This window comes from Echinops telfairi, unplaced genomic scaffold, assembly GCF_000313985.2.
Source record: "Echinops telfairi isolate 266 unplaced genomic scaffold, ASM31398v2 ScPeMD7_7469;HRSCAF=8507_0, whole genome shotgun sequence".
NCBI lineage: Eukaryota > Metazoa > Chordata > Mammalia > Afrosoricida > Tenrecidae > Echinops > Echinops telfairi.
The window spans coordinates 92,455,997-92,477,366 of record NW_022111372.1 but is presented as its reverse complement, the minus strand read 5'-3'; the positions used below and the strand labels follow the sequence as shown (position 1 = coordinate 92,477,366).

The following is a 21,370-nucleotide window of genomic DNA, read 5'->3' as shown; positions in this document are numbered from 1 at the left end:
GACAGTGTAAGACATGACAAAATAATAATTTATAAATTATCAAGGGTTAGTGAGGGAGAGGCAGGCAAGGAGGGAGTGGAAAAAATGAGCTGATACCAAGGACTCAAGTTGAAAGTAAATGTTTTGAGAAGGATGATGGCAACAAAAGTAGAAATGTGCTTGACACAATGGATGGATGTATGGATTGTGATAAGAGTTGTATGAGCCCCCACTAAAGTGATTTTAAAAAGAAAAAATAATGTATGACTTTTATAATCAGAAAAGAGTACACAAAATTTGCTTATCAAATTTCTAAATATTAAATTCAGTTTTGAAATAGTTACATGTAGGATAAATGAAGTCTTATTTCCACAGAAGGTAGTATACATATTAAACTTCCTTGGGGATATAATGGAGAAAGATCTTTTATAAAAAACAGTTCACCGAGAAATAAGTGACAGTTCACCAAGAAATAAGTGACAGCTCACCTTTAAATGCAGAGAAGCAAGACCATGTGGTATTTCATAAAAGACAGATATGGAAATCATTGGAACAAGCAAGAGAGCCCAGAGCGAGGACCTGCACCTATGTGAGGAACCTTTAGAATGTGGAAAAGTCCCATTATCTTCAGTTCTTTTTGAAGCCCTCTCATATGATCAGTTGATTTTTTTATATTGCCAACCCAGATCAGGAGGATCAAGGATCATCTTTTCAAAATATTGAAACTGGCATCCACATGGAAAAAGGAAAAAAAAAATTAATCCAAAATGGATTGTATTCTTAAACATGAGAGTTAAAACATTAACACTTGTAGAAGACAACATAGGCGAACATCTTTGTGACATCGGCTGATGCAAAGATTTCTTACATGAAATCAAGAAAACATGAAAATCAAGCACTATAAACAAACAAAAAATGGTAAATTGCACTTAATAAACATGTTTAAAACTTCCATGCTTTAAGAGATACAGTTAGGGAGAGAGAGAAAAAAGGTACAAATTGGGAAATGTTTTCAAAGCATCTGAGGGAGTTTCAAAAAGCCTTTTGAAAACACAGAGATGAAAAATGACAGCATTTTCCCATGAACTTTTTGAAGCCCTCTCATTTGTTTGATACTTTACTTACATGTCTAATGTAATAAAATTACACCCAGCCTGAGGTGAAAAATAGGCAAAAATTCCGAGCAAACACTTCACTAAAGAAGATAGACAAATAACCGAAGAGCCCACAAGGAGAGTACCAATCCTCATTAAATTAGAATCCACGCAGTGTGGTGAGCCGCTGGCACGTGCGCTTGTGGGGACTGATCCCACCGGCCTTTCATGACGCTGGTCTTTCAGAAGTAGATTGCCAGGCTGTCTCCCAAGGTGGCCCTGGGTAGACTTGCCCCACCGACATGACATTTCATTGGGTAGCCCAGCACTGACCGTATATACTCTAGAATAAGCCGACCTGAATATCAGCCAAGGCGCTAAACTTTACCACAAAAACTGCATTAAAAATATGCCGAAAAACTTGGCGTATACACGAGTATATACAGTAACTGTTGGTGCCATCTAGGGACTTTACATTGGTCAGTTGAGAACTACAAATCTAAAACGTGAGATACCACCTAAAAAATCAAGCACGCTCACTGCTATCCAGTCAATTCTGACTCATATCGGGCAGGGTAGAACTGGCCCCCTGTGAGTTTCCAAGAGTCTCTAGGGGAGCAGAAAGCCTCGTCTCTCTCCTGCAGAGCAGCTGGTTGTTTCAAACCGCTGACCTTTCTGTTAGCAGCCCAACACATAACCACCATGTCACCAGGGCTCCTGAGATACCACTTACACACTTACTGAACTGGCGATTTTTTTTAATGACCATAGCAAGTATTAGCTATTAGAAGCAACTAGGTCTTCCATGTACCGGTTCCCAGCTCTTTGGGAAACGATTTTAATAGTTCCTTGTAAAGTGAAGTAGCCCTGACGCACGAGCTACTCCAAGCTGTTACCCAGTCCCACTCCTGCATGTCAACCCGAGAGTGGAAATTTGATCGCTGCAAGGACCTGTGTGCAAGTGTCCACAGTAGCCTTACTCGTAAGAGTTGAAATTGGAAACAGCCCAAATAGTTGTCAGCCTTCACTGTGACATAGTGGTAAAATCGATGCCTACTCAGTAAAAGAAAGAGTGCACTACTGATGCGTGCACCTCTCACTTTCACTTTGCGTAGTGTGTATGCTGAGTGTAAGTGCTTGCCCTGGAGGGAGGCGGCTCCAGGGTCTCAGGGGAACTTTGAAAGGTGACACAAATGTCCTGTACCTTAATTGTGCTGGTTCCGTGGCTACGCATATTTGTCAACTTAACAAAGGGTGATTAGAGTTCAATTAACTCGACTTTAAAAACAAACAAACACGCAAAAGATTCTCAACCTCTCTCCTCACTAGCACAAAGAAAGCATTGTGTCTATTCTGGCTGACAGCAACTGCACGTAAGGTGTCCCGCTGCAGGTCGTTACAGAAGTAGACGGCCCCCTCATTCTCCTTCAGAGCAGCAGGTGGGTTTGAACCACAGATCTTTCATATAGCAGTCCATCCCTCACCCATAGCCCCCCCCCCAAAAAAAAGCCCTATCAGATTGGTTAGTAAAGTGCTTGATTACACTGATGCTGTGGTGAAAACTGCGGTCTGAGCCACTCTCAGACCTTCATATCATGGCAAGCCTCACGGAGGGCAGTTGGGCAAGAGCGCTGATAGTTAAAAGGCTGCGTACCTTTTGATCTGGTAGTTCCACGGTTTCCTGCACATCAGAAAAGGGGTTGTGATTGGGTGCTGTCAAAGCAGCTTTGACTCCTGGCGACCCCGTGTACCAGAGCAGAACTCCGTGGGCTTTCCCACGGAGCTTCAGGTTGAGTTTGAACCATTAACCTTTCTGTTCCAGCTGAGCGTTTACCTCATGCCCACCAGTGCCCCTCATTAAGACAAGGATGTGGTAGGAAACATTAAACTATGTTCCTTACATGCAGTGAGATACTACGACGTATATATTTGTGCACAAATATGGAACAGTTCCTAAGATACTGTCCAATGACAGTAGCATCGGATGGGCTTGTATGTATATAGATTATTAGAGACCATAAAAAAACGGACATTAGCAGTTGCCCTTAGGGTAGGAAAAACTTCCCTTTTAATGTATTTTTTGGTTTGTTTTACTCTCTCTCACTGTCTTTGTTAATGGTGTGCTTACAGGTTCTGTTCTGCTAAAGAAAAATAAAGAACTTGCATACATCATAATGTGTGGTCAGGAAATTGAGGAGTGTTTCGATGACTCTCCTAATCCTTGCACCCACGGTGTCCTCCTACGTGTCTATCAGCTGCCCAGTACCAGGCTAGATGGATGTTGGGACCAATCCACTGTGACATTTCTCAGACACCTCCCCTTGTAACCTCTGCTTCCAGTCTCTGCCTTCTGCTTTTTGGAACCCTTAGGGCAGTGGGTTAAAGAGGAGATGTGCTCGCTCCCCCTCCCCGAGGCGCCTTTCTGTACTTTGCCCTTCTCCTCTAGTTTAGGTCATTTTCAGGAGGCTCTGTGATGATCAAGTACCACGGTGGGGTGACATCGAGAGTTAGAGAAAAGTGTGAAGTATGCCTTGGCAGCCCATTCAGACACCACCATATTCTGCAAGTGGAGAGGGAGCGCCCCCCCCACCCAGCCTCCCAGGGGGGAGGTGTGCACATTGGCAGCACTCTCTGAAAAAGCTTTGGGAGGCTGCATTCAATTTATTTTGGATATTAAATGAATTAAAGGGGACGTGCTCACGTTATGAGCCTTACCTCATCCGTGCTATAAAAAGCCCTTTAGCCGACTGTAATTTGACTCTTTTCTCTGCAACGTTACACAATATTCCTATGGTTACAGAGTCCAAGTACGTGGAAGCTAATCATTAGTTTGCTAAATGTGGTTCATGGAGCAGTTCACAACTCCCAGACTTGCCAGCCGCTGCTTGTTTGCTGCCATGTTCACTCTTCTTGGGTAGAGGGTGGTTGGTTCTTCCAGCATCCAGGAGCCCTTGCAGCAGGCAGGGGCCCCCCCCCCCCCCCCCCCCCGTCGCGTGGGGGTGAGGCGGGAGAAGATCCGACTCAGCAAAGTGGGCTGGTGTTTACGCTTTGGAAGGAAGAGACATCACGAAGTGTTGCGGGAGTGGCAGATGACAAAGGCAGGAAAGACTCAAAGCTGCAGGTGTTTGGGGTACCCGGGGAATCACACCTTGGCATTTTTCAGGAACTCTGCCGTGATCGAACTTACGGTTCTGTGGTCTGAGGAATAAGATCACACTCCTTAGCCTCTTTCTGGTTTCTGCCATGGGACAGGAAAGAAGTTAGTGGCCTGGGTCACCTGCAGACATTACATAGGTATCTGGCCTTTAGGTGTCAAACATTTTATGCGTTTGGGGCCCTTTGCTATCGAGTCTCGCAGCATGTGTCAGGGGCCACCGGCTCAGAGCAGATCAAGACCTGGGGATTCTGGGCTAAATGCTTAAGGCCCTCGTGAATATATGGCCCCTTCCTATAAACGTGGATTGTCTTTCCCATTGCTGGTACATAGACAATTAGCTCACCAGGGACATGTTGCCCTCGCCAGCCAAAATGCTGTTGGCCTTGTAGGAGGAAACACTTTCTTAGTTGGCTTCTTGGAATTCTTTTTGGAGACTGTCCAAAAAGCAGCAGTCTAGTGGCTTTCTCTCTTTACCTGGTATATTATTTACATCTCTTTGGATTGTAAAAAACCGAAAGCCCAGCCCACGCTGCCTCACAGGAATTTGGTTGGCCAATGTAATTTAAAAGACATGGCCAGACACAAGGACTCAACTCATGCCATCAAGACCAAGTATCTCTGGTTAACTCCACTTGGGTTTTGTCTTTTAGATTTACTCTCAAGCTCTACCTGATGGGACCTGACTGTTACAAGCCCACAGGAAACAGCACCTGCCTTCACCACCACTTGCCCCCTCCTGGAAATGTCTTGAAGTTCACTTTGATTGGGTTGGCCTAGACCTTGGCCCACCCCTGAACCAGTCACTTTGTCAATAAAGAGATACTGTGTTCTGATTGGCCTGTCCTGAATCTCATTCCCCGCCTCTGGAGGGCGGAGCCTCGATCTAGTACTTGGATAAGGAGTAAGGGAAAGGGTGCCAGCCTAGCTGGAAATGAGAGACTGTGTAGAAAAAGAGGCAAGTTGAAGAGAGGGGAAATGCCTAAAGGTCTTAGCCTATACAGGGAGCTGGGTTCTCCGGAAAGTAGCCTGGAAGGAGACATGTCCCTCACACAGTTTATATAGGACCCAGTCAGCTTGCCAGTGGTAGGAGGGGCTCCTGCCGGCTTGGTGGAACTTTTTTTAACTTTCCAACCTCTGCCTTCTGTTCTCTTCTTCCTATGTACTGCTCCTGAAGGTTATACAGATTGTTTCCTGTTCTCTTTTGGTACACCTGTATTTACTTGTGTACACATTTGGTTAAAAGTCCAAGCAAGAAGAGACAAAAGGAAGAATCTCCAGGGCTGGTGTCGTGGTCTTCCAGTACTTCTGTGCGTCAGGCAACCTTACGAAAATACCAAAGCGATGGGATCACATCAGAGGCCGTTTGAAAAGTGTAAAAGCCACATTTCCCCCATGCTCCCCCAAGCTCCCTTTTCATTTTAGAGTATTTCCTTTCCACCTCCATACACACGAGCCTCTCACAAGTGCTTATGTCTTCGTTTTTCTGTGCTTGGCATCACAGGACCATGCAGGCCTTTGCCGTGATGCTAGAAGTTACACATTACTGGCTCTGTAATATGTTCTCGGGGACACACCATGACCCTAATCACCTGCTGCTGGACACTTAGGTTGCTTCTTTTTAAAAATTTTTCTTCTTACTAACTGTGATGAAGAATCGTGTCTGCTGAGCCTTTTTTGGCTATGTAAGCTTTCTCCTGCTTTACTTCCCGAGGAGAGGTGAGAAGTGGCCATCACCATTGGTAGGACTCTTGACGCATATCTCCACATTACCTTTCATAACGATTGCATTTGTGTTCACTGGCCCTAGCAATGTATAACAGACTCACTCTGATGGCAGCTATTTGGAGTTTCCAACTGTTTCCTCACTTAAGCAAAAATGTTTGTTGGTTTTGTTTTAACTTGCATTTCTTTTGCAAGGTAGAGCCCAGCTTATGCGTGCCTTTGGGTGTTTGGTTTCTTTCACGGCCAGCTATGTTCTCGACTATAAGCATTGTCTTCTCCTTGTTTTAGACCCCAAAGCGGCTTCTGAAACAGAAGCGGAGATCTGCGCCGAGTGGGAGATTAAGACCATCACGAGTGCCCTGAAGACCTACCTAAGGTAGGGACTTTCCACTGCAGGGCGGGCTGCCAGGTTGTTATCATCCGATCAGGAAGAAAGCAGTTTTATTTTCAGCCTCCAGAGAGTGGCTGGGTGGGTGTTTGCGATGGGGAAACAGCTTCTGTGTGGGTGCAATTAGCTGGTCAGACCAAGTATAAAGCGTCCAAAGCTGACACCTTGCCATCATGCGGTGGTGCCCTGAGCGATCTGGGAAGCTCCTCGCTCTGTAAGAAGTTACTGTGGGAATTTGCCCTGATATAAAGGGGACCCTGGCCACGGGCGTAGTGGGTCAGTTAGTCTAAAGCATGGTTCCCCCTTGAGACCCCTGAATACTCTGTTAAGGAAACCAAGGCATTTGAAGGCCATTCTGCCTAGAACGGCAAGTTCCCATCTGCCATGTGTCTCGGTCAGTAGGCACATTGGTACACTTTTGGCATTGGTCCCCAGATGAGAATCTAATGGAACTTGTTTATGACTCCTCCCAGTTAGAGTGGAAACTGTTACTTGACTGGAGAGAAGACTTCTTTGCCTTTGCTACAATATGTGTGCTACCCTGCTTTCTCTCCTCCCCTCTCTGCCTGCCCCTTGAGGGTGGTGACTGACTAGCCACCTGCCTCTGGTCAGCTAGATTCAGGAGCAGATTGGCGTTCCTGCTAGATCGCTTGCTGCACCAAGCAGAGAACCGACATCGTGGGCGGGCCAAGCATGTGAAGATTTGCTTGGCTGGAACGCAGACACAAGGCCATAGAGTAGGACTTGGCGAAGAAGGTGTTATTGACGATTGGGGAATTGATGGGAGTCTCTTAACATCAAGAATAAGATGTAGTTCAGGTTATGACTAAGTGGTGAATTAGGAGAGACAATGAAATAAGATCTGTATGGAAGCTTATTTGGATTATCCAGAGGGGAGGCGAATCTCATGTTTACAGTTAAACATTAAAACCTGACTAGGTATATGACATTTGCTTGTGGTGTGCCTGATGGCAGAGGTTCGGGCCCTCTGGTGTTCTGGACCGGCAGCCTGCAGTGAATTCACCTCAAGACAACACCTATATCAAAGCCCTCAGAGTGCTCTCCGATGCGCTGATTCGGATAGCAGGCCCTGGGAAGCCTGGAACTGAGGCACATGCTGTTGCAAATTGTTAGTTCCCTGTGTGTTAGACACATCTTAACGTGCTCCTGTGGGTGGGTGAGGCGGTGACTGAAAAAGAAATCTCTTGGTTGGGTCTAGACTTTTGCATTAGCACTTTCTAGCAGTGCCTGTAAACTATAATGATACACATTGTCTTAAAAAAGAAAAAGAGAATGAACAGCTCAGGAGAACTCTCAGGACCCCTTCAAGTGAGCACCAGAGTTAAATAAAGTTGAGTTGTGGTCGTTTCCAGTGACCTTGGCTCTTTGGGACATGCAGTACAGGTGGGCAGTCTCTCGGCTGCGGTGAGAAAGGAGCAGTGCTGGCTTCTTATTAAATTGATGAGTCCATATCCTCGATTCCAGAATGCTTCCAGGACCACTCATGATGTACCAGTTTCAAAGAAGTTTCATCAAAGCAGCAAGTGAGTTGTTTTGCTTTATCATAGCTGTCCTGGGAAGAGAATAGATTTTTCTATTTCACAGAACAGTCCGTGTCCACAAATAAATATCATCTAATCCTTCATAGGCTATATTTCAACTGCCCACATAGAAGCTCATGAGACGGTAGCCCGGCATCAAAATGAAACCAAATCGGGATCACTAAGGGCCTTGATACCGCTTTGAGTTTACAGTAAACGAGCAAAACTTCGGAAGTGTTTTCCTTTGTTTGGGTTTTTTAAGGGTGGAGGGGGCAAGACACAATTTCCTCCGTAGATTTTTATTGGAATTCTTACTCCTTGGTTATTTTTCCACCCCTGAGCACCATTGTACAGTGTGAATCGCCATTGCACATGACCTCAGTTGGGCATTGGAAGGGTTTCCCTGAAGATGGCACCTTTATGTCACTTCACGGCCCTGCTTCCCTTGCACCTTCCATTTACAGCCTCTGATCCTTCGTCAGCTACAGCATCCAAATCCCTAACTAGTGGCCGAGTATGGAGATGAAAACCCAGAGGAATCAGGTGCACACTGCGCTACGCACACTAGAAACCACCCAGGTGGAGCAGGCCTCCTGCGAGGGGGCAGTGAGACTCACTATCACATTCCGAGCTGGCTTGAATCCTCCCAGTGCTCTTAGGTCGCTGTCCTTGGCCTGGCCCTGGTTCAGGCCTTTGGAGCTTGTTTACCTGGTAGCTACTAGCCTAATTCAGCAAGACCTAAATGTCCTTGTGGCTGCCTTGCTGGCGAGGCATCCCTTAGGACAAGAAGGCCACGGGAGGGGACATGGTCTTTCTGTGGCTTCTCTTTCAGAGAAGTTCTGAGCCCATGGCAACCCTTCTCTAGTGAGCCTCGCATCAGCCCTATAAATAGGTGTGGTGAGTACCCTCAGTCCATTTCCCAGAGAATTAGGCCGCTAGCCCAAGTTCCACCAAGAGGACACGACAGACCATGACGTAGGTTTCAGGCTGGAAGGTGGCGTTGGCAGTGTCACCTGCCACTGCTGTGTAAACCCGATTCGCTGCCACCCAGGACTCAAATATAACCACATTCCCTTGGATTTCTTAGGTGCTATTTTGATATTTGAGACCCTGGCAATGTTGTTCATGCCCCATTTGTTTGTCACTGTATGAGTGCACGGAGTTCCTTCCTTCCTCGGAATCAAGGCGTCACTGGACAGCCAGCTGCTCCGAGGCCGCTCCTCCTCGGGGGTGCAGTTGACGGGCTCCACCTCAGCTCTGCGTGCTTTCGGCGTGGCTTTGCTGATGGCCACTTTTTGATGAACCCTGTTAATAGAAAACACCATGACCCCAACATCATGCAGCACACAAGACAAAACCACACAGCTCTGAGAAACCCTTTACCTTAGTGCCAAGCCCTGGTTTCCTTGATTTTGTCTTCTATGCTAGTTTAGCTGTGACACTGATCAACGTTACCTCCCCCCTTTCCCTGCAGAGCTGGAGAATCAGGAGTCTCGGGTCTCTGAAATCCACAGCCTTGTTCATCGGCTCCCAGAGAAAAATCGGCAGATGTTACAGCTGCTTATGAACCACTTAGCCAAGTAGGTTTGAGACTGGTTGCTCCTTCTTTTCTCCCCTTGGGAAATTCTTGTCTTCGGAGTAGAGCTGCGCCCAGTTCTGCTTATGTTCCCCCGCCCGCCGCCAATCGCCTCAGGTATGCTGGAGGCTTACAAAGAAATGTGTGAATTGTCAACTGCCCTGGGTGAGGCAGTTCACAGCCAGCTGATCTTTGCAGGGGAGCCGAGGGATATGACCAGGCCACCAGGCAGAGTTTTTGTGGTATCTTTTCTCTCACCAGTACCAAAGCAAAACCGGAGTCTATGATACCAGGCTGCCAAGCATCATGTTCAGGCGTGATAGTTTCTTGTGGTCAAGGATGAACAAGTGTGTACGTTGTGGGTTTGGACTTGGGATTTAGAGTAATAAGACCAACCAGCCCTGGACACGTCACTAACCTCTCTATCCCTTATGTTTTATATCTGTCACATGGGAATACTAGGCCTTGTTTTTACCACAAGATCACGTATAAGCAATTTGCTTGGACTAAAGTCTTCTAATAAATATAGAGAATAAAGACATGATATTTGGGTGAATGTATGGGCGTCTAGTTTTCCTGCTAGGAACATCTACAATCTTTGGAACAGCTTTCCATTTCTGTGTATCGACTGCTGCGTGACCCTTGGAAGGTGTCCGGTGAAGCAGTGAGGAGAGCATTGTGCGGCTAACCAGAACCTTCCAGCCTTCCAGCCACACCACAGGAAAAGAGGGGTCCGTCAGCCCCTGTAAAGGGGGACAGTCTTGGAAACCCTGGGAGCGCTGCGTCGCTGCCCTACAGGCTCGCTGGCAGTTAGCGGGATTGACTCCATGAAAGTGGCGTGGATATTTTTGGGTGACTATTTTAGGAATGGCCTTGCGGAGTTCCCTTGCTGAATCAGCCAGTACAGTGTTTATGTTTGAACTTTCCACTGACTTTGCTAGCCTGTTCTTGATTGGAGACCACAGTCCAAGGAAAAATTGGGAGTTAACTGAAATCACTAAGCATTAAAAACCAGGTGACTGATGAGTTAGACATTTGGCCCTGACCCTAGTGTGTTCTTACTCTCTTCGGTCCATGAAGGCATTTTGTTGGGACACGTTGACCCCTGCTGAGGGAAAATGGCTTGGGTGGTTTTCATGTTGCTGTCAAACCCTTGATAACTAAGCTTTTGGAGAGAGCACGTATAAGTTACCATCAAGATTTCCACGTATGTTAGTTAACGAAGAACTGAGAGCATTTGGGCTGTGGGTGAGAGGCAACTGGGAGAAGGCGGAGGTTGCTCCTTTATTGATCAAATGTGTTTTCTCGCCATGCCAAGGTAGAGCTGCATGATTGGGACCAATTAAGAAGCAAAGCTGAAAGCATTCAAGTTTGCAGGGAGAATGTCCCCAAAACGTCAAAGAATCCTGATGAAGTGTGTTTAAAATGATGGGAGCTGGGCTTCCGAAAGTAACTCCAGATGCTCCGAGATGCTAATTTGATGCGTGTTCCACACAGGCGCTTGTTAATGGGGTTGGGGTGGCACGCTGATGTAGTTGCAAAATGCTGTACACTTGAAGGGCAGTCACAAAACCAGAGGAAATTCCGGGTACACACTTCAGCCAAGTATGTGTATGGACATTCGTGACCTTCTGAGTCTTCAGAAGGTCGCCAGGCTTGCCGGGAGCAACTGGCGGAGGAGGTTTTAGGGGTCAGCTGCACACCGTGGGTCTCTTCAAGCCGTGCAATTAGAATAGGAGCTTAATTGGACTGAGAAAGACCAGGAGTAAATGGTGAAACAGCAAAATGGCAAGGATCCAGTATTGAATGTTTCCTATTTTTTAATTACCCCGAAAACAGTTAGGAACCTTAAAGAAGGAAAGGGAAAGGAAGACGGAAAAGAAAAGTGAAGAAAAAGGCCTTACAGTAGATCACTGGTGGGTGCCTGGCTTGTTCCTTCTTCCCTGTCCCGTGGGCCCTCAATCCCACTGTATTCAGTCCATCCTGCCGTGACCCAGAGAGAAGTACAGCCAGAAGTGGCTGGTTACAGCTGTGACCTGGACTTTCGCCTTGTAGCCAATTTCCGCCGATTTTGTTGCTGTACTTACTTAGTACATAGCATTTCTCAAACATCCTGTCTTACATTTCATAACTGATGATTTTCTGTGAGGTTCTCTGGTATTTCATTTGCCCGTGGGGAAATTTAGGTATAGACTAGTCCTCACCGCTGTAATGTGAATTGGTTGGAACTGTTGTAAGAACACACAGACTCAGGTTCTCAGCAGGCTGAGTTCTTGGTCTCCAGAGCCTCTAGATTTGAACATGGCTTAGAGGAAGGTAAGTATAAATGAATCCTGCAGGATACAGTAAAAAGTGTTTATTTAGGCCTGAAAAAAATTCTTTGGTACCCAGAGGAGTTTTAAAATTCCACTCAAACTCTATTTTCATTGCCAGCACTGGCCTTATTTTAAACTCGAGCAGTAAGGAGAAGCTAACTTGGGACAAGGCATTTCTCTGTGTAACTCCAGCTTTCTCAGGTTCAGCCTTAGCCCCGGAGATGCCTGCACCATTGTTCCACTGGTCCACTTACTTAATGGTCCGCTTCCTTCCGAAGTTTTGGTTTCAGGGCTGGTTCTGCTGGAGAGCCCAGTGTTTACTTCTCTACCTCCCTCCTGTGTTTACCCTGGGCAGCTCGGACTTCTGGTTCAAAGGCAAGACATTTTGTATTGTGTATTCATGAAAGTATTCTTTTTGACATTTTCTCAAAATTCATTTCCTTTGGCTAGGGAGGGAGAGTTAAGGTATTTTTAATATTCAAGTAGAAATGTATGCAGAGGAAGATACAGTGGTAGGGGGCGGGGTGAAGAAAAGTCTCAAGGGGCGTGGACAAAAGTCCCCAAAGCTCTAATGCAAATGATTGCCAGGGTGCATCCAAATCACAGAGCAGCTGGGCTTGTTTTAGACCTCTGGAAGAACATAAAAATTATAGGCAACGGTGCACATATTTTTGTTCCTGCTTAAATCAACGATGATAATTAGATGTTTTCTGTTCGGACCCTGGCATCCAGTCCGCAGTGTGGAGGCCCATCCTCAGAGCCTGGGCAGAATGGGGTGCTTACATGCATTGCCCTTCCTGGGCTCCAGCCCATGGTCTGATAAGTCAGACTCAGCCTGGCCATGGTTATTTCCCAGGTAACTATTATGCAGCTAGTCCACCAACCAAGACAACGGACTGTATATGCAGCAGGAATTTGCTGGGGGAGAGAAAATGGAATGGTGAGAAATGCCTTGGCCTCTAAAAAGGCATTAGAAATCAAGCAAAAATTAGCAAACCCAGTGCTAGCAAGTCTTTTCTGAGTCACAGTGGCCCTGTAGGACAGAGGAAGGCAGCTCCACAGGTCCCTGAAAGCTGTACATCTTTAGGGGAGTAGACAGCTTCCTCCTCCTACCTGCGAGCGACTGGTGAATTCGCTGCTGTGTTTAGCAGCCCAGGGCTTAACCCATCGCACCACAAGGGCTGCTCCCCGGCCCCCACCCCCCACCCACCCCTGGCATGAAAAATAGGAAGAAGGAACCCCAAACAATGAGTTGGGGGAAAAAGAGTTTATGATCAGAACTAAACTGGAGGGGGGTGGGGGACCATCCACTTTTGATTTCCCTAATCTTTGCAGTGCAATTTTATATTAAATGGGGTTTTCCGTGAATGGCTTTTCTTTATAAAACCTTGCACAAAGCCCTTCTAACAATAAAGAAAATCAGCCCCCGCCACTGTGCGACCTAGTGCATGCAATCATTCAATTTCTTTGAACCTCTCTTTTCTGAGCTTCCTTCCAACTGGGTGATTCTGTGTTTTTAATCAGGTAGATGTAGGGCACATTTTTCAAGCTTATTATTATACGAGAAAATAAGAGTAGATGAGTAATAAAGACCAATTTTTGGTAGTTCCCTAATGTTTGCGTATCATGTCCCCACACATACCATTCATAGTGGCTCATAGGAGCTGTATTGCAGTGTTTATGCAGTGTGGGAGGATTTCAAAGGACTCTCTATCCATCAGGAGCAGGTATTAAAAATCCCTTCCCCACAGTGGATTTTCCCAGAACAGTTATTGCGAAAGAAAGAGAAAAATCCCAAAGAAAAGTGACTATTCCTTTGCTGATAGGGTGTTGACAGGGAGGCAGAGAGCGCCCTGCCTTGCCCCTCCAAAGAGGCACTGTCTCAGTTAAGATGTGTGGGCTTGCCAGAAAATCCACGGCAGAATGACTTCAACAATCTAGAAATCGGTAGCCTGTTTACATATGATCAGTCCCGTGAGGTGGTTAACTCCTGGGCTCCTACAGGGCTCCGACCATTCCCTGCCCCTGCTCAGCTGCCCTCGCTGTTGCTGACCAGCTCCTCACGTGGTCCTGAGATGTTGTCTTACGTCCTGGCTCATTAGCGGTTGCCCAGAGACAGAAAAGGCCTTGTTTCTTCGGCGTTTCTCTCCTGGAGAGCTACGTGACACTTTTCCCAGGAGCTCTCTGTCAGACTTCCAATCCCGTCCGATTGCCCCAAACACACTCCGAGGCTTCCCCGAAGCAGGGGCCGGCAAGGGGAATGGGACCGCCATGGTTGTTTACACCAAGCTGGTTACTTGCACCGCCTGGTAAAGGCACGGACAACAGACTCAACGCAGAGTTTCATGTCGACAGCTCGTCTTGGTAAAATGTCACTCAACAGAACATCAACTCCATGAACTGGTTTTTTACTGGTGTACCAGGGCACGACGAGACAAAAAGGCAAATTTGGGAGTGCATCTGGAATATGGTTGCGTGTACACCATATTCTAAGATGTTTATGGGAGAGAGTACAACAGAAAATCAACAGCAGGCCCCTTGCCTCGTGGGTCCCTGGAGGTTCTTTTCATTACCCAGTTGTCTGACGTTGGTTTTCATTGTCTGCTACTTGTGGTGTGTCCTGAAGAGGCAAACTTGTGTAGATTCCAGTGCTCATGAGATACATCCCTGGCAGATGATGAAACATTATCAAAATATATAGACTTAGAGGCAAAAATTGTCAAGGGTTGAGATTCTCGTGGCTTAGCCACTTTCTCGTTGTCGTGACCAGAGTCTGGGTATTTCCAGGTAGCCCTGCAAATCAGAAGGGACATATAGGCATTTCTGTAATGATCCCAAAGTAGAGTGAATGAGTTACATGCCCAAGTGCCTGAGTATCTTCCTTGAAGCTCTTCAGAAAGGGTTCATATAAAAGGAAGCAGGCTGTGGTACTTGGCCTTACTGCCTGTCTTTCAGATACTCTGATACTTCCTTTTCCTCCATCCCAAGTGGAGAAGGAAAGATGAGCTAATGGAACAGCTGAGACAACCTTTGTTTGTCATCAAGACTCAGCCAAATAAAACAGCTGTGGAATTTTACACAGCACCTTTCAAAAAGAACCATGCTCTGATGATGTCTTTCAAAGGTGGACGCTCCTGTGAGCAGCCTTCCCTCGGCCATACACCCTGGCTCCTGAACCTTTGTTCTCTCAGTCACCTCTGAGCACCTGCTGCTGCCAGGGCAGAGGCCAGATGCCCCCACTGAGCTGCGCCGACCAGAATCTTGGGTCTGTTTGGCTTTTTCCCTCACCACCGCTCATACCAAACTTTCCTCCAACTCCATGAGGAATCCAAGCTTTCGTCATCTCTTCTGCAGACTTCTTGCAAAGGCCTCCTGCCTAGTCTCTCCGGCTGGTGGACCTCTGGCTCCCAGCCGTTCACCCAATGAATACTCTGTCACCAGAGAACTTTGAAAACGCAGATTGCAACCTGCTGATTCTCCTTAAAAAAAAAAAAAGTTCAAAAGCTTCCCCAGTTCTCTGATGATTGCCCTCACAGACTGGGCCTGCTGACCTCTGCAGCCTCCTCGGGTGGCCCTCCTGCTCTCCACTGTATCCCCACAGGGTTGTATATGGTCAACACGCACCAGTACTTATTCCACAGAAGGATGGCTGGCCTCCTGGCCAGTCCCCAAACACACGTTCCCTTCCTCCATTGGTTTGCCTTCTGCAGTTCTCTCTCTGACCTGGCTCCTGCTGAAGCTCCATCTGTCCACATCTACCCCTGCTTCTAGCCTCACCTTCAGCACCACTGTCAACAAGAGCGCTGCCTGCCTCCAGTGCCCTGTCATTGAGGGTCTTGTCTTAGCTACCTTTTTGCTTGTTCTTCTCCTTTCTCATGAACCACATGCATCTTGGAGGACTGTGGCCCAGGTGGGGATCAGCTCACTCCTCCGAGTACAGAAGCCAGTGATCGGTGATGGTCAGAGTGATCAGTGATGGTCAAGTCTTCCTGCCCTTGATTCTTGCCTACAGTGGCCAACAGAGCCAATGGTCCGAGCAACCCACACATTTGTTCTGCTTAGTATTGCCCCACACGTTGTTGCTTAGGACATTTGAATAAGCTCCCAACTTTTTTTTTTAAAGAGGGAAGTGCAATTTATTTGAAAGAATCTAATTTCCTTGTTAGCGATTGGCTGGAGCTGGGAAGAGGCTCCCTCCCCCTCCCCTGGGCCTTGCTGTCCCTGCTTTGCCAGAGTCCCTAACAGGCTCCATTGCCTTAGCCAGGCCCTCCGCTTTTGTTTGTTTGTTTTTGTTTTTTCATGCATCCTACCAACCTGAGTTGTGGGGTAGGCTTTTAACCCTGGGCCGACCGCTGTGCTGCTCCCAACAGAGGAGCCCTCTGTCTGCTGATCGCAGAAATGAGCGAGTAGAAAGTGGGCTTGGAGCGTTCCTTACCTGGCCAGCGCCTTCTCCCTCTGAGGAGATTTCAGGGAGATCGGCGGTCCCTGGAAGAAGCGGGAGCAACTGCCTTCAGGCCTGTGTGTGTGTGGTGTGCAGAGGAGAAAGTATTTTTTTAAGACTTAGAATGGTATTCTCAAAGGACCTCTCCAGCTATTTTTGGCAGAGCCAAAGGAAAAATCTATTTAAAGGGACACTGCAAAGAGGACAGCCACATGTTTTAAAGCAAACAGGCCACTTAGCACTTTAAATTAATGGAGCTGCAGCAGGAGAAGCCAGAACGCAGCCTTTTGTCAGCCTGGCTGCAGGGCCATCAGAGCTGACATCCAACCCAGGACTCTCGGGGCCGTGGCCTCCCTCATGTTGGGAAAGAAAGACACAAGCTAAATAACTCCCCTCAAAGCTAATGATTGGCTTTTTCCTTGACAGGTAAGGGAAAGAAAGGTCTTTAAACTTTTTGCTTAAAACCAAAATAAATAAATGAAATGAAAAGAAGGAAGGGGGAAAATTTGAAATGCCAAATTCCTGGAACTCAGTCTTTCGTAGCACCTTGACACGCCCCTTCTGACGAGGGAAATGCTGGACTGCACACTGTTCAGGTTCCACAGCCCGAGACCTCCTTTGATCCGAGTCTCTTGTTTGTTTTGAGTTGGTCCACTTTCGCTGGAATTTATGTGTTCCCAGTGACTTTCTCTCCTGCCCTCTGATGGTGTGCTTCCTCGCCAGAACCAGCAGAGTCCCCTCCACTGCAGCGTGGACTGGGGAGAAAGAAGCTATTTTCCCCACTCTCGCATTTGCAGCCTCCACTAATTTCCCTTTTAAATTATGGAGAGACTATCCACAAACCTTAACCGGCCATGGCCAACCCTTAGCTGGGCCTCGATCTCCTAGGCCTTGGTCATTGGAGGGGTCTCCTGGACCATCTTTCTGCTGGGCTGAGAGCAGTAACTAACTGATGCACCCATACTGCTTGGGCCAGTACAGAGTCACATCTCGCTGCATCCTGCTGGCACTGTGGTGATGAGCCTTATTGGTGACACCTCTTATTTTACGGTGACTCTTTCCCCTCTGGTTCGTTGCCTTCCAAATGCAGCAGCTGCGGCGAGGCAGCTGGCAGATGTCTTCGAAGCAGTCACAGTTCATTGGTGAGGGCGGAGAGCTTATTGATTTAGAGAGAAGTTTCTGCAGCCAGCCTGCCAGTCTCTACTCTTTTGTAACCTTGTGTGAATTGTTTTACTTCTGTACACCTGAATTTCTGCATCTGAAAAATAGAGGAACAAAAGGGTATGTAATTTTATCAGAAGCATTTGAACTATCATACACCCTTCCCCTGGCTTCTCCTACCTGTCTCCTGGCCACCCCGCCTGTGACCAGTTCTGTGTGACTTGGCACTAACTTCTTATAGACGCAGTCTGAAGCATGCGTTCTCAGGCCCTTGCTATGTGCAGCTCACCCCCACTTCCCATCCTGGGGCAGCGTCACAGAGTGGAATGTCACTTGGCATCGGCACATGTACCATGTAGAAGCAAGAGGGTGTTTACACTCCAGGGGGAAGCCGTTAGCCAATGGGGAGCTGGGAGCCAGGAATCCTAAATAGCAGTTATTAGATAGCCTCTTGGAAGTAAGTCCCCAAAGGCCGAGGACGTGCTGTTACTGAACCAGAAGGTGGCCAGCTTAGTAACACATTCTCTTCTGCCTCGGTTCCCCTGAGAGCTCTAATAAAGTAGTATGATCAGCATTGCCCTCAGTCTCTGACTTCTGAGAAGTCTAAAGTTAGACAGTAATATCACCTCCCTTGTGAGCAGTGAACGAATTAATCTTCCCGCTCTGAAGAAGAGGACCTGGCATGTTGTTGCTGTTGTTAGGTGCCATCAAGTTGGTTCCGACCCACAGAGACCTTGTGCACAACACAACAAACACTGCCAGTTCCCTCGCCATCCTCACAACTCTTCCTGTGCTTGAGCCCATTGTTGCAGCCACTGTGCCAATCCCATCTCCCTGAAGGCCTTCCTCTGTTTCCCTCCCCTCTCAATGAGTGCTCACTTTTACCCTCTGGTAAATGGGGGTGTGGGAGAAAGAGCCCATGTGACTGTGCCGTAGGGTGAGAGATGATTATGGTGGTGGGTTTTTTCAAACGGAAGCTGAAATAAGGCTTTCTTACTGGCTGGCTGGGGCTCTCTGTAGTTCTGTAATTGGCGAGAGAAAACCCTAGGGCTGGGTGCCTCCAGCATAGCATAAGCCCCGCTCTTGCCCATTTGGGAGCTTGTTCTGTGTGCATGTGTCAATTTTCGCTCTCTTTGTTTTCTTGGCAACTCGTGTGTTTGGCATCTCCCCGTTCCCAGCAAAAGATAAGCTGGCACAGAGCCAGCTGAGAGAAGGAGTGTTGATCTCTCCTTTCAGGTGGTACCTAACACCTCGCCTCAGCCCTCCTCTGAGCAGTCCGGCTTCTTGGTGATGTCATCGCCGTGGGGCAGCACACCTGGTGGAAAGGACCAGCTGTGTGGGGCCGATTTTCCCGTCACCCCAGGCCTCCTGCTTTTTGGTGTCACAAGGGTGGCTTCATCTCAGAGGCAGCTCTCTTCGCAGCACTTTAATAACTCTTAATTTCCTGGAGGGGGAACTTTATGCCAAAGATTCATCTTAGTCCACATGCTCTGGAAATGTCCACTTATCTCTGGGATCTTTGAAACGTTCCTCTTTGTGGGAGAGTCTCTGACTGCTTCTCTTGTGTCCGGTTTGACAGCCCGCTCAGATGCCGATCCCAGATTGCATTTTACCCTGCACGACGAGAACAGTTCCCTGTGCTGGGTTACCCCCACGGCACCGCCCTGAGTCAGAAGTGCCTCCACAGCGTGGGTTTGGTTTGGGCTTTACCCGAGGTTAGGCTTCACACGGAAGAAAGACGGGGCTGTCTGCTCCCTTTAGTGTGATGGTCTCAGACTCGCGCAGGGGCACTTCCACCCTTTCTCAAGAATTGCCGAGTTGGAATCTACTCAGCTGCAGTGAGTTGTGTTGAGTTGATGAAACTCCTTCCCCGAGTGGACTGACATCTCTCCCTGGGAGGAAGACTTGCAAATTCTGTCTTGGGAGGACATGCTGTCGTGTTCGCAGCTCAACTCAAAAAAAGAGGGGGCGGGCGGGCGGGGGGTTGGTTCAAGAACCGTGCAAGCTGGTGATCATTTGCTATCAGTCCTCTCTGCTTTCTTAGATGCACAGTCATTGATTTGTTCAAGCAGCGGCGCTTCCCGAGCTAATGTTTCAATCCGATCTCGTAAGCCTCACATCCTTACTTCTTGGGTTTGGTCATCAGAGGGTAGAAGAGTCCAACACGTTGAGCCTGGTTGGGGTTTGGCACGTGGGTCTCCCTGTGTGCTTGGAGGCAGCTGCGTGGGTCAGAAGAGGATCACTATTTACTCAGGCTTTCCGTGAGAAAATGAGGCATCCTTGGCCTCAGTGACAATTGGTATATTAGTTCAAGCTTGTGGGTGTAAACAGCAGAAATTTAATGTGGCAAGGTGAAAAATAAATAACACCAAGGGAATATGCACCAACAAAGGAGTTTATTGGAAGGTTTCTGGATTAATCATCTAACTGAAAATAGAATGGATCCATCCGACACTGAAAGCCCCCCGGCATCACGTTGCCTTTGCCTGCGCAATTCACTCCCCTTCTCTTCCTGCTTCACGGAGAAAATCGAGTCAATCAGAAGAGAATGCCCACCAGTTACTCCTGCCGTATTTACTCCCCTGCCTATGTTTTTTTTTAAAAATCATTTTATTGGGGGCTCGTACAACTCTTATCACAATCCATACATCCATCCTTTGTGTCAAGCACATTTGTATGTTTGTTGCCATCATCATTCTCAAAACATTTTCTTTGTACTTGAGCCCTTCGTATCAGCTCCTCATTTTTTTCCCTCTCTTCCTCATGAACCCTTCATGCCCATGTTTCTACCTTGCTTCCTGTTAGGATAGAGGAGCTCTCAGTGCTCTGATCTCCAGCAGGATAGTCAACCCTTGGTTATTCTGAGACAGGACCCACTTTCTGTGTGTTTGCTCCCTGCTTTTGCTGGCTGCTTTTCTCATTTGTATTGATACCCAACAAATAATAACAGATGAAAAGGAGAATATTTAACATCATGGAGGAATGCAAAACTCAGTAGAACTTAATGTTTTTGTGTGTTTCAATTAATACATAGCATTTAACAGTACTGTTCCCCCTGACTTTCTAATTGATGAGTTCATTCTGTGAACTTTGCCATTATGTAGAACGAGTTTGCACAACAACCCCACAGTAATTCTTGTCCCATTTGCAAGCACAGGGCAGTACTCTGAGGGTTAGTTGACGTGCTATTCTTGTAGACATTTTTTCTCTCTGTTTCCTACTCTCATATCCCGTCCAGTCTGATAACCTGAGTTCTCCCATCTACCCCTCTACTCCAGGGGAGCCCGCATTCAGTTATTAATCAGCAACTGAAGGTCAGCAGTTCCAAACTGCCAGCTGCTCTGTAGGAAGAAGGAGAGGCTTTCTGATGCTGTGGAGTTACAGTCTCAGAAACCAAAGGGACAGTTGTAGTCTGCCCTGAGGGCCACTGAGTGAGCATCAACTCCAGAGCAGTGAGATTAGCTTTTTGGTTTTTCTCTGCTCCAGGCAGACAGTGTCCAACCACAGGCCCAATTCAGCCTCCTGCCAGTTTATGAATAGCCCAGAATGAGTTTCCACATTTTAAGTTGTGTGAAAAGTTAAAAGTATTATTTTATGAAATGTGAAAATTGTATGTAATGCGATGTCATTGGTCCTATAAAGAAGGTTTTATTGGGATACAGGCACCCTTGTTCATTTACATGTTGTCTCTGAAGGCTTTCACAGTACAGAGGTCAGAAGTTGTTAGAGAAAAGGCGTGGCCTGCAAAGGCAAAAAGTGTTCACTGTCTGATCTACCAAAAATGCTGCCAGCTCCCGTGCAGGTGCCTTCCAGTTGGTTTTGACTCAGCAACTGTGTACCGTACCGCGCTGCCCAGTCCTGTGCCAGCCTCACAAGGCCGAGCCCATGGTTGCAGCCATGTCAGTCCATCTTGTTGAGGGGCTCCCTCTTTTTGGCTGCCCCTCCACTTTACCAAGCAGGACGCCTTCTCCAAAAACTTGTATTTGGACAACAAGC

At 47.3% G+C, this 21,370-nt stretch overlaps 1 protein-coding gene across 1 annotated transcript in view; it reads left to right on the top strand.

Annotated features, from left to right (window-relative positions):
- The window catches only part of ARHGAP26 (Rho GTPase activating protein 26), a 529,711-nt gene that overhangs the window by 325,752 nt on the left and 182,589 nt on the right, over positions 1-21,370 (top strand). Inside the window, exons 17-19 of the mRNA XM_013005615.2 lie at positions 6,241-6,328; positions 7,826-7,884; positions 9,356-9,461. Coding sequence (XP_012861069.1) covers positions 6,241-6,328; positions 7,826-7,884; positions 9,356-9,461 — 253 coding nt within the window. The remainder of the gene's footprint in view (positions 1-6,240; positions 6,329-7,825; positions 7,885-9,355; positions 9,462-21,370) is intronic.